Source organism: Corylus avellana, chromosome ca2, assembly GCF_901000735.1.
Source record: "Corylus avellana chromosome ca2, CavTom2PMs-1.0".
Lineage (NCBI taxonomy): Eukaryota > Viridiplantae > Streptophyta > Magnoliopsida > Fagales > Betulaceae > Corylus > Corylus avellana.
Window position 1 is genome coordinate 24,157,758 of NC_081542.1, and position 12,893 is coordinate 24,170,650.

Sequence of the window (12,893 nt, forward strand, 5' to 3'; positions counted from 1 at the left end):
CCTAGGCTTTCTCCTTGTAATAACAGCAGCTCTGAAGCTCCGAGCGGGGTTGATGCCAGTGCTAGTGATTGGGATGGTAACCAAGTGAACCACTGCAAATCCAATTGGGAGTGGTGCGAAAACCTTAAGTTCAGAACCATATTGTCTATATTGTATAATGTCGCTAACTAAACAAGACGAAGAACGCAATCCGAAAAGCCTTGTGAAAACAGTTTCCTCAGAAGTTCCATCCTTATAATACCAAAGACTGACCCAATTATGCTCCAAACAGCCCTATAACTGTGATCTTAGTTGGGTTATATATATGACATTGAGTACATGAGAGGAGCCTAAAGTATTTTCCCCGGGTACTCAAATCTTGTTCATAAGATATGCTAAGAGTTGCTTCTGTACTGTCCCCATTGTAAATATGTAATGGGTAAAAATCTTTGTAGGAGATGGATCCAATAACTTACCTAAACGCATAAATTTTGCAAGGAAGAAGTCTCGTTAATTAGCTTTAGCTGCATGATTTAATTTTTCCCAAGGACTTAAGAGAGTTGTCTACTTTCCTCCATGAAGAAGTAAAAAAGTCGTTGATCTAATAATATATATTTTATTTTGGCCAAGTAATTGTTCACATAATACAGCTTCTAATAACATCTTGTTGATGTTAACATTCTATGTTTGGACCTCTGATGGAGTATTATGTTGCTGGTGTTCTTTCTGTTCTAGTTCTTGTTGCTGTTCCTCCTGTAGAGGTGGCTGCTGTTGCTGCTGCAGTGGCAGCTGCTGTTGCTCCTGCAGTGGCAGCTGCTGTTGCTGCTGCAATGGCTGCTGCTGTTGATGTTGTAGTGGCTGCTGTTGTTGCTGCTGTAGGTAAAATAGATGCTGTTGTTGCTGCTGCAGAAATTGTTGTTGGAACTGAAACTGTTGCTGGTGATTGTATTGTAGTTGTTGTTGCTGAAGCTGTTGCTCATGCTGAAAGGATGGTTGTTGATGGTAATGTTGTTGCAGTTGCTGCTGATACTGCTGCTGCTGGGGCTGTTGCTGCTGCTGCTGTTGCAGTTGCAGCTGCTGTTGTTGTAGAAGAAACTGCTGTTGCTGGTAGTAATAATACTGCCACATCTGATTATATTCGCTATTTTGCATATGCCCATACTGCCCATTACTTTGCATTGGATATTGAGATGTCTGAGAAGAAGCATGAGGAGCTGGCAGTTGAGACTGAGATGCAGTGGCAAAACTCTGTTGCTGCTTGTTTTGTGTAGGCCAGGCATGCTGCGTTGGTATATTAGTTTGAGCAGCTGCTGCTTGGTACTGATTTTGTGCTTCGCTGCTTTGCTGAACTTGTGTATTTAGAGAAGGCAAAGGCTGACTAGAATAACCTTGGGGTATTTGGGGATCCATTTCAGCCTGTGAGTACTGTTGAGGAGACTCCTGCCGCTGTTGACGCGGTTTTCGCTGTGAATGCTGGCCACGAAAACCAAATTTAGAATTTCTATGAAATCTATCAGAATTATTCTTTTGACGCCAGCTTCCACCAATATTTGCAGCAAACTGTGGCTGTCTGAGTGCCTGTGTTGGAATAAGATTTTGATGGCTCATTGAAGATGAGGAATTAACCACTTCAATTTCAGTTCTGGCAGAAGCTTGAGTATCTAATAGGCCGTACAAGGAAGCATCTGGACTAGCATTACAACTGCTCTCTCTCATGCTTCCATTTGACACACAGGTTTCTTCAGGAGCTTCCCGCTTGTGAGATGTAGAGGGAACAGAATCTGGAGATGTATCATTCTGAGTGTTCAAGGAGAGATTCTCCAATGAAGGTGGCTTCATATCATGTTCACACTGTTTCTGAACATCATACTCTTTTAAGTATTCTTGAGAAGCTTGCACAAATTCAGTTCCGTTAGCGACATTACTAACTAGGTCTACGGATGAAACATTTTGTTTGTAAGTATCTTCTCTAGGCTGCTTGGAAACTTCTTGAGATGCATGTTTAATTCGTATTAAATCCAAAGATGACACACTTGGTTCAGGAGAATCTCTTCGCTGCTGAGGAACTTTCAGAGATAGCTGTTCTCCTTGTACTAATGGCACATTTGGTTCGGGACTATTGCCTCTGGGCCATTCAGAAACTTTTGGAGATTCCTGTTCTAATCTTTCCTGTAAGCTGTTATCAGCTTCACTTGATTGAAGTTGGTCAATGGTAACCGACTCAAACTGATTATCATTATTGTCTAAAGATGGTAGTCTCTCTTCTGATATGTTAGTTGGAGCCTGGGTATCAGGACTTTCAGTTGGTGACATTTTATCGTCTTCTAAAGGCAGCTGGATCAAGAGGCCAGAACTAGAATCAAAAGTTTCTTCTCTTACTTCCTTAGCCAGTTTCAAGGCTTTTGCATCGGTAGTTGGGTGCTTAGAAGAAGCTGTCCTTAGAGAGTGTGGAAACAATCTTATGTGCCGGTTCCATGCCCTTGTTAAATCATGGATGGTTCCACAAAGGTCAACAAACTGCAGCCACCATATTTGTAACAGGTGAATTTTGATAAAAAAATTTATAATTTTTAAATTAGGAATACATGTAACAAGGAAATTGTACAGCATTGCATAAATATCTGAGAAATAACTGCATGAAGCGATTTCAGGATAGCTATTAGGTAATGATCTAATCCTACCAACTGATGTAAAGCTAGCATGCCTTTTTTTTTGTATTTAGGGATTGGGAGGGTAAGTGATGAAGAAATGGGTTTGTTCAAATGAAACACATTAAACTACAGCACATGGAAGAGAAAGAAACATACTCACAAACCATGAAGATATCACACTTCCTCCCCAAAAAAGAATAAGAAAATAGAAAATTTTGCCACTTCATACTATATTGCCCATGAACAGAATAAAGGACACTGCAGCATATACTGAGTTAAAAGAGAGATTTTGACCTCTAAATATAAGCTTGAAATATCCTCCGCATCTTTCGCATCCAGTCCTTGAGATACACCTGGCCCTTGAGATATTGCATTAGCTATAACAGACTCTACCACATTTATGTGCCTTGGCCCTTCATGCATCATTGTGAAATTTATCAGCTCCTGGAAAGTAACAATCAAGCATCAGAAGCAATACCAACTTTTTATATAGTTTTGGCACTGTAACATGATTGTCACCCTTACTGCCTTACACAAGCTTTTGTAGGGTTATAAATACTCCTGTCAATCTTTTGTTCTTCAAGATTTAAAAAATATGTAATTAAAAAAAAAAAAAAAGAAAAAAAGAAAAAAAAGAAAACTAGGCATATAGATACTTTGATACTGACATATAGTCATTGTTTCCTACAGGTGCATTGATTTTGGGAAGCAATGATATGATTAGATGGAAAAGAAGAGAACCTTTAGAAGTAATTTGCAGTTAGGCACATGTTTGATGCCGTCCACTAAGATATCTCTAGCAGCATCTGCACTACCAGTACTCTGTAAACCCAAAAAAAAGAGTGAAAATCATTGATCATATGGTCCATATCTGATATCAGCCCTGCAGCGCATCTCTATCAGCATTTATTTATGTAGAATTAATAAATAAAAAGTAACAGCACATATTTGCAAATTAAAGGAAGCAACATGGAAAGAAGTTTAAAACACCAAACTGGGAGTTAAGTATTTACTCCTCTTCAAGTACACTTTTCTTTTTATTATCAAATCAACAGAATAGAACTTATTGTTCGGTGAATCAGTATCTCACACATAAACAAGCACACCACGGTCACAAATATAATGTTCAAAGAGTATGACTACGATCTTTCTGTGAGGCAAAAAGAAAGACTGGTTCTGGGGAAACAGATAAATTATTGCAAGCAAACAATTCACCCCGAGAAATCAATAAATATATATATATATTTTTTTTGTAGTAATAAAAAAGTTTTTGATAACTATAAATATAAACTTTTAAAATTAAACTAAAACTAGAAACAATACACATGTTAATTGATAAGATTCAATGTTGAAAAGTTGGTCTTGCATAAATCACCTACCGTATATGTAAGTCGAGAAAAATGAACATATAAAATGGGAAGAGAATGCAACATTTTCTTCATAGCAGCCATTTCTAGTGCTTCTTTATATACATTAGAAGCCGCTTCAAAATTTCCCTGGCAGTGTTGGAATACAAAAGCACATAAATTTATTAGTCTACATCAAGACAACATATTTAGTAAAATTTTCCTTTTGAATGATAAAACTTAAAAGAGTGGATTACACACCAGCCGCTTTTCCATGTTCGCCTTCATTTTAGCATTTTCCACAAAGTTGGAATCTGAGTCTGCCTCACACTTCAGAAAAGAGGCGCGGGCCCCAAACACATCTCCTATTTGCTCCTTAAACCTGGAATTGAAAAGATGGATCACTGGGACTCCCTGCAATGAACATATGAGGAGGGCCATAAACATCTCTAGTCATGTATAAAGCAATCGAGTCAAAGCATCCTATGAAAACCAGCAATCAAGCAAGTTTCAGTGTTTCATTATCTTGTTTTGTAGTTAGAATGAGTAGTAAGTAATCGAAAATTTATTAAAAAGTGCAAAGGCGCATCTCAGGCACAAAGGAAGTATACAAGATATACACCTAACCAGAAAAAGAAAAAAATATCAAGAAAATCACGAGTGGCTACAAGCAAGTATTCCGATTTGAAGTCAATCTGCAAAAATGATATTCAAGTTTTCCTCAAGCATATTCACCACAAAATACATCTAGTATAACATGTTCTTATTAGCATAAAAAAAAATATTCACATTGTTCAATATATGATTTCAGTGTAAAATGTTATTTCACTCAAAAAGCTAAGATAATAAAACTACACTTAAGTAGTTTGGGTGGTCCTAAATTAGATTGTTTGGCAGGTAGCATATTCCCACCAGGACTGGACTAGGAAAATATGTCTAGTAATTTGATTTCTATATGTAAGTTAAACCCAAAATATCTCCAGTAATTTTTATAACTTCTATTTTTTCGCATCTTGCATAAAATTATTCACTCATATTTTGATTGTGTCCCAGGACATTAATTAGCGGTTCTTATAAACCATGATCTCAGGATACAAAAATATCAAAACATTAATTTTTTTATAAGACTTGAAGCAGCCAAAGAGTTCCTTCTAAGCATATGACTTTTAGCAAAAGAAGACATGTATACATATTTCCAAGTACAATGGAGCTTTTCACTAAACAGGAACACCACATTTTACCTAAATCATTAAAGAGCTTCTATGACTTCTTGCGCAAAAGAAGATTTAACTTGTGCTTGTTCATGACTTGAATTGCCCATTAATTTTACAGGTGAAAAAGACAGTCACAATTTCGAATTTAAACCTTTTAACTTGTCATACTTGTTCATGCCTTGAATTGCCCATTAACTTTTACAAGTTAAAAAGACGGTCACAATTTCCAATTTCAACCTTTTAGTTTAGAAGCCAATTCCATCACACATCAATATTGTTTTTTTAATGAATAATAATTTATTAAGAGAAAAAGGCATAGCCCTTATACACAAAAAGAATACATGAGAGACAACCACCATAAAGGTGTCTAAAATCTAGCAAGTTAACAAGATCTACAAGATTTGAAGAGGAGAAATTAGGAACAAAGACTTCTTTTTTTTGATAAGTAATCGAGAAGTTTATTAAAAGCATAAGGCGTCCGTACGTACACAAGAAGTATACAAAGAAAAAACCCCACCCACCCAAAAAGAAAAACACCCCCAAAACCTAACAGAAACAACCAAGAAAGCCCCCCACAAACACCCTAATGCGACACAAAAACCACCTGAACCCCCACATAAGGACACCCCCCAAAAACTGCGCACACCGCTAAAATACAATAGCCTTGCCTTAAGTAATCAAAATTAGAACCAAGACTACTGCCCAATGTGAGAGAGATCTTAAAAAAGAGGGTTTTAAACAAAGCACATTGGACTTGCAGTTCTCAAAGAGGTGCCGATTTCTTTCTCTCCAAATGCTCCATTACAAATCACTATTAACCCTTCCATTTTAAGATATCCCAAGAATTGTCTAGTTGAAAAGTAAATAGGGCCAATCTGGACAATATTTAGGACATCCTAAAATAGAATAATTAGAGATAATATCTTAACATAATCTTTGCTCTCTTTGACGTGTAGAGTCAATTGGAAATCTTGGAAGTTTTCTCGAGTTTTTAGGAAGGGTACTTGACAACGAATGGCTTTTTATGTAAAAAATAGGGCATTAAATGAAGTCCCCTTAAGCCAATTGATTTTGGGCTAATACAACCTGTCAAGTAAGAGGTGGTGAGTCAGGTAGTTGATTTAAATCCAACAATGTACATCTTAATTACCAAATAGAAAAAGAAATTGATGTCCTGCTATGAGTTGGATTTCTTAAGGTGGACAAACAATTCAGGATAGATGGAGTAACTAATAATTAAATTGACTTTAAAAAGGTTAGCTCACCAAAACTAGTGTGGAATGTATTCTGTTTGGGATGCTACTCAAACACTGAAACTCTTAAATCTCCCTTATGGAAATGCCTCCCACTCTCAATCCCCGAGAATATTCCCGTTCATGCCATAAGGGTTTCAGTTTTTCATTATGCAAAGATGGGGCATTACTCCAAAAGATTTCCTGGAACATTAGATGTTAGTACTTATGGATTTGTTGTTATTAACAAATTAAGTTTACTCCTAGTAATCCTTTTATCAGAATTTTACATCACAAAATATAAAGTATAAACTATTACCTGTTTCATGTATATGCCTTACTCTCCCTCTCATTGTCTTTCTCTCTTTGTTTTTTTGGGGCATATGAGCTCTAGTTCAGAGGTGTTCCCCCCCCTCCCCCCAAGAATGAGGTGGAGGGTGAGGCTGTAAGTTCAGGACCTACTGGGAGCATGTGTAACTTACAAATAATAAATAATTCATTTTCATTTCTTTATCATGCACAATAAAGTTCACATTTTAAACTACTATGAAGTATGCTTTTTGACAGCATAAGAATAGTAGAAGCTACGATATGTCGCATTAGCTAATTACAGAAAAGGTGAAATGAATAACATATGTCAGTTTTCTACTCATTCCATCCCTAAATGATAGCACATTTTCTTTTGTGGCTGTCCCAAAATATTTGTCCATTTCCCCAAAAACAAGAATAGCTTTCTACACTTCCAAGGCACCAACAACCTTTGTCAATTGTGTTTATAACAAGAAATATGATTGCTTTTTAAGTTTTCAATCTAAAATTACAGGGTGATATTGGAAAGTTGAAATATTCAGGTAGGATGGTTTCCTCAAGACCTGCACATTTTCAAGTAGGACAGTAACTTAAGGACCTGGAATAGTAATTTGTTAGACCAGCAGCAAAGTAAGAAATGTTTGTGCAGTAGCTTTATAATTTAAACAAAAACTAATGGACAAAATTACAATGAAATTAATAAATTTGGTGCAATGGAAAAATATAAGTATGTTTATAAGGAACATACTTTCAAAAAAATTAGTGTTGATCGGTCCATAGCATGATTGGCTATTTCTCTTCCTCCCTTAGATTCCATGAATTTCACGTAACGCATCCAGAATTCAGGATAACCGGCACAGGGAATCAAGCACCTCTCATAAAGTTTAACAGCCTATCAACATAAGAGAAAATGTTTTAGACATCCTAAGAAAAAGAGAAGCACAGAAAGGAAACATGCATAGTCCAGTAGTCCAGATAAGCACAAGGATAATTTAAAATGATACCCAGTCAAAATCTCCTTGCATCTCAACAAAGTCCAGATAGCAATGCCAATTATCCATTTGGCTGGCATCTAGAGGCTTGACATGGAAATAAGACCTCCGAATATTAGCTTCAAAGCAGGAAATTTTTTCAGCCAACTGGCATGCTTCCTTGTATAACCATTCTCCCACTAACAGATATTTCTGCAGTGCTTTAGATCTTGCAATGCCAGCAGATGAATCCAATAGGTCTTTTACGATTGAAGAAATCTCGTCATTCTTAAAACATATTGACACTTTGTTATCAAGCACAGGCTCTGCTTCTAATTTTTCAACAGCAGAAATGCTCTGGCATTCCATCTCCTTTTCCAAAAAGGCAACCAACTTCTTAAAACTGAAGATAAATGGAACTAATATCTGGTAAGTACACAATTTAAATGGACAAACAAACATAAGAAAAATGCTTGTAAAACGTTGGGCTGGAATCACAATAAAAGAGTAACCAATGAGAGATAAATTCAACTGCAAAGAATACATTATGTAAGATCTTGACAACCATACAACCATGAAACACAAAGTCCTTACACAAATACATAGTACCACAAAATACAAGTGGTCACCAAAGAACCAATCAATCTATAAAATTCTGTATAACTCCCTGGTGAATTGCTAACAAGAATCGTCCAAACAAGCCCAATATATCACTTCAGTTACAATTGGTACAATTGGCATGGTTTAAGTATCTCAGATACAACTTGACAACAATCAATAAAGTCAATATTATATAAGTTAAAAATTGGAAAGGGTCACACATCGGGTAATTCTATTCATCACCCTCTTTGGTGAATGGAGATTGGTTGGGAAACTACACCACATAGGCATGGGGGGAGGGGGACGTGATGTATCACATTACTCACCAGACGTTACTTAACCCACACTTTGGAATGGTCAAACGAGAGGGGGGTGGGGAGCGGGGGAGAAAAAAAAAATAGAATAGACAAATAGGTGTGCGATCTCTTTTTTGGGTAACTTTTTTTTTTTACTTTTTTTTTTACTTTTTTTCAGATAAGTGAAGGCTAGGAAATTCATTGACCTACTCATTGAATAATAAAGATATAGACATAAACCCATTACATATCCAGTACATTACTCATTTTCTTGACTAACATAATAAGCTAAAGCCATCTTCACTTTCTATGCTAATAGTTTCTTTGTTCTCTATTTATCCAACCCAATTACATGATGGTTCAAAATGAGAAATAGTTATCAATCCAAAGGTTTCTCATAATTAATCATTGCAATTAATTATTTGGACGTTTTTCGTTTCTTTAGATAAGCAGATATTGCTATTGAAAGATACACGTAATAAGGGATCCACTATGTATCCTTTAGTTTGTACAACATGCTAGCAGTATCAATCAGTCCATCATGACATACTGGGAATGTTTTTACCAGCCCATTTCACAGCTGGGACATCTATCACGATTAATCGTAATATGATTTATTTGCAACAACCTGCTTTGGGTGTTCAATTTATTTGAATAGGATGATGCCTTAAAGTCAACTGGAAGAAGAGGTGGACTACTGCTTCTTTTGAGCTCTTTGGTTGATCATGGCAGAGTTATTAAAATAAGACTGACTACATAATGTTAGTGCATGGAAATTCCATGGCATACTTGCAGCAAATGAAAGGGATCATTTTATTTGGTTTGTTCAGTCGTTCATAAAAAATGTGATAAGAGTATGAAAAATAACAATCATACTTGTAATCAGGAACATTCTTTTAAAAAGTTTTGTTAACAACCTTTTCTCTTTTCATAGCTCATACACTTTGAGGTACCTTAAGTAATTAGGAAAAGCAAGAAATATACCAATCATAATAGTGATGCAACTTCCTGCTTGGGAATCGCAGAGCTTGCATGTAAATGTGTGCTAGTGAACTCCATTGCTGCTGAGAAAACTCAAATTGAATGTATTTGTCCCACAAAGTATGGCACGAGTAATCTTTCCCAACAAAGGACATGCCCCTTTGAAACAATCTAGTAGAAAAAAAAGAGGAAACCATCATTGTCTTTGAATGGCTATATACGTCTCATTAATCAAGAAGATCCAATGTATTGACAAGTACAGCATGATGAGGAGAATAACATTTCAATTGCAAACTTATCAAAAAAACATTTCAATTGCAAAACATGCAATTACTTAAAAGTAAAAATAATAGTACACAATAAACAAAGAAGCACACGTATATATTGTGCTTTGATTAATAGATATTGTTTAAACCATTGAACAACAGGAGAAATATTACATAGACATTAGGTTATATATAATGCTGTCTTATTACTACTTTTTAGTGTTAGCATCAAGTGAAACTGGCAATGGTCATTACCCTAAACTCACCAAGAGAAAACCCTAACATGATTTAAGTTATTGGTGATAAAGTAGACCATTTCTATCCTGCCAGGCCTACAATAAGTACAGAAATAACATGGCGTATCAACTCAAAACATTAAATAAGGGTTGTCCAGATTATACATTGAAAGGGGTGGCATTGCAACATGCTGCCTAATCTCTTGAAAATGTGTTTATTTGATACAACTTTGTAGTGGAAAGCTTAAAAATCTGGAGAGGCTTCATTCCTAAAGCCCACAAATGATAACAAACATGATTGTGAACTTTGTTTGAATATTTAAAAAAAAAAAAAAAAAAAAGAACCTCCCTTTAATAATGGTTAGGAAGAACCATATTAATTAGAATCCTTTCCAATTTCTTGGTTGAAGAGTGAAGTAGCATGGTTAAGCTTCCTAGATTATATTCATATAACTGAGAACTCCAAGAACATCAATAATGCATGTCGCACAGTATATACAGCTAGCAATTCTTATGAAAGCTAACTCAAGTCTCCTGATTATTGAGATTACCTACGAATATCAGATGGATCCTCAAAAACTGATATACTGAAGCTACAGAAATCAACCCACACACCAACAGAGTACGGTGCTGATTGGACAGCTCGTTCAAAGATTTCAACAACCTTGTCAACAGTGCATAAGCGTGTCTTATGCTCAGCGTACTTCCTCCAGTATCCATGGCATAAGGGAAACTCAGACAAGAAGGAGTCATAAACTAAGCATATTTTTTGAATGTCATCCTGCAGTAGTTGCAACAAATATCTCATTTGCAGTCAGCTAAGAACTAATCTAGGAGCAGCAAAAATCAATAATTAATAGTAACTGAAGCAATAGCAGTAAAGTTGAAAGTGTAAACAAAATGTACCCACTAGAGCCAAGTCATCCTAATAGAGTTGTATAAGAACTCTACCCGTAGAGCCAAGTCATCCTAATAGAGTTGTATCTTTACAAGAGTAGTGTCCAAGTGCACACGATGTGCAAAAGAATTCTACCCCTCAAGGAGAGTAAAGAGAGAGAAGACACAGAATTGATCTTGTGCAAGTATAGGAGTGTCATTTCTGTCAAAAGCTTGCCTATTCCTCTCCATCCACATAGTTCTAATCAAACACATAGATAATGTTCTAAGAATCTTGTCTCTATTCTCCAAGTATCTCAACCCATTAGTTTTGTTAGAGACCTTGGCATCACCTGATGCACAGCAAACAATATGAAAGTCAACTGCCACATCTCACTTGCTACTGAATATTTGAAATGGGAAATGGTCCACCAGTTCGTCAGATCTTATGCACATGCAATTCATAATGAAGGAATCTATATTCATCAAAATTTTCAACTGTAAGGATGGCATGACGTACAACACTTTCTTCTTCTATTTTTTTTCTTTTTGACAAGCAAGTTGAGTTTATTAAAAAAGAAGAGCGTCTTCAAATACGCCTGATGTATATGCAAGAGCCCCTCCTAAAACTAAGATTTAATGAATAAAGAATTTCCAAAAGGAAAAATATGGACGACAGCTAAGAAATTGTCCACTTGTATAAGTGGTAAGCTCCATTCTCTTGAAAATCCAATTGTTCTTTCATGCCAGTGTATCAACATTAAGCTAAGCGGGTCCACATTCCGAATCAACCCCACATTTACGAAGGCCATACACCCCTTTCAAGCAAAACAATCTTAGGAGGGGTACAAGTAAATGACATTTCCTTCCCGGGAACTCTAACCGCCCTCCCTCTCCAGAAGCATATAGTATTACAACCTGAACTTCATGCTTCTAGTGTGAAACCAATCCGGAGATACTTCAAATAATAAATCGACAGAAAAGTTGTTTTTCACTTCTTCCATGTGTTTTGCAACATGGGCTTGGGATTCTGTATAGGTTACACAGGTTGCAAATGATCATACAAGCGGCAATGAGTACCATTCAGAGGAGATCATTATGATTTCCTCTACAAGGGGTAGAAACTCAACAAAGAATTTGAGCAACACCTTTGAACACAAATCAAAACAAATATGCAAAAGTATCTAAACTCTGAGATGCCCGTTAGCTTAGCTATAAAAACTAGAAAAGAAGTTATTCCATAGACCTATATCTATCTCTGTTCACTTTCTTGCATTCCGAAAGCAGAAGCTCACTCCCTTGAGCGCCATTCTCAAAGTAAACCTTCATTTATCACTCTTATATGAAGTGGGATTAACTTATCACTACTCATCAATAACTTAATGTCATTTCTCAATCACAAATTCATACATACACATATATTTATATAGCTAAAGCTGGAAATTTTCAAACATAGGACAATTAACAAGAAAAAAAAAAAAAAAACCCCAGAATAGAAGAATCAAACAAGATTCTGAAGCGTGGGCATGGGACTTACAGGATACAATTTCTCAATCTCTGAAATAAGCGTTGTCCACTCTTCAAATTCTAGTGATCCTTTAGCAATACCTTCATCAATTTTGAGCACATCAAAACCAACTGCACAAAAAAGCAACGTTTCAGCCCAATTGGACGAGCTTTCGAAATAAGAAATTTCTTTTTTTTTACCTGGAGACTCTGATTCCATGGGCTGAGCCTGTGCAATTGGGACCAGAGACATCAACAAAGCCTCTTTTGCTTTAGGGTTTTCTGAATTGCGATTAATTGAGGAGGGTTTTGAGTTTTACTTGTTAATTTTGAAAAAGTTTTTTTTTTTTTAATCATTTAAAAAAGAAAAAAAGAAAAAGAAAAAAGCTTGATAAAGTGAACAAATTATTTTATATAAATAAATAAGAAA

General features: G+C 35.9%; 1 protein-coding gene across 3 annotated transcripts; it reads right to left on the reverse strand.

The window, feature by feature from the left end:
* Window positions 1-562: 562 nt before the first annotated feature.
* LOC132170548 (pre-mRNA-processing factor 39-2) lies at window positions 563-12,772 on the reverse strand. Of its 3 annotated transcripts, XM_059581560.1 has the most exons (11): window positions 12,665-12,772; window positions 12,495-12,595; window positions 10,633-10,862; window positions 9,583-9,750; window positions 7,736-8,105; window positions 7,480-7,623; window positions 4,238-4,390; window positions 4,010-4,126; window positions 3,372-3,452; window positions 2,925-3,074; window positions 563-2,496 (listed from the first exon to the last, which is right to left on the reverse strand). In XM_059581560.1, exons 1-11 carry the CDS (start codon window positions 12,714-12,716, stop codon window positions 661-663), a joined length of 3,402 nt encoding a protein of 1,133 aa, XP_059437543.1. In that variant the 5' UTR covers window positions 12,717-12,772; the 3' UTR covers window positions 563-660. The 3 variants fall into 3 exon arrangements, with proteins under 3 accessions (XP_059437543.1, XP_059437546.1, XP_059437545.1); XM_059581563.1 differs by lacking the exon at window positions 10,633-10,862 and having other exon boundaries at window positions 12,665-12,770; XM_059581562.1 differs by lacking the exons at window positions 4,010-4,126; window positions 4,238-4,390 and having other exon boundaries at window positions 12,665-12,771.
* Window positions 12,773-12,893: the final 121 nt, after the last annotated feature.

What these genes read in the sequence shown, in the direction of transcription:
- LOC132170548 (XM_059581560.1), bottom strand. Translation starts at nt 12,716, where the DNA reads ATGTCTCTGGTCCCAATTGCACAGGCTCAGCCCATGGAATCAGAGTCT. An exon ending in TGCAAGGAGATTTTGACTGG is followed by an intron (nt 7,624 to 7,735) that starts GTATCATTTTAA and finishes TTATGTTGATAG; the next exon opens with GCTGTTAAACTTTATGAGAG. An exon ending in TTTCTCGACTTACATATACG is followed by an intron (nt 3,453 to 4,009) that starts GTAGGTGATTTA and finishes TTGGGTTTACAG; the next exon opens with AGTACTGGTAGTGCAGATGC.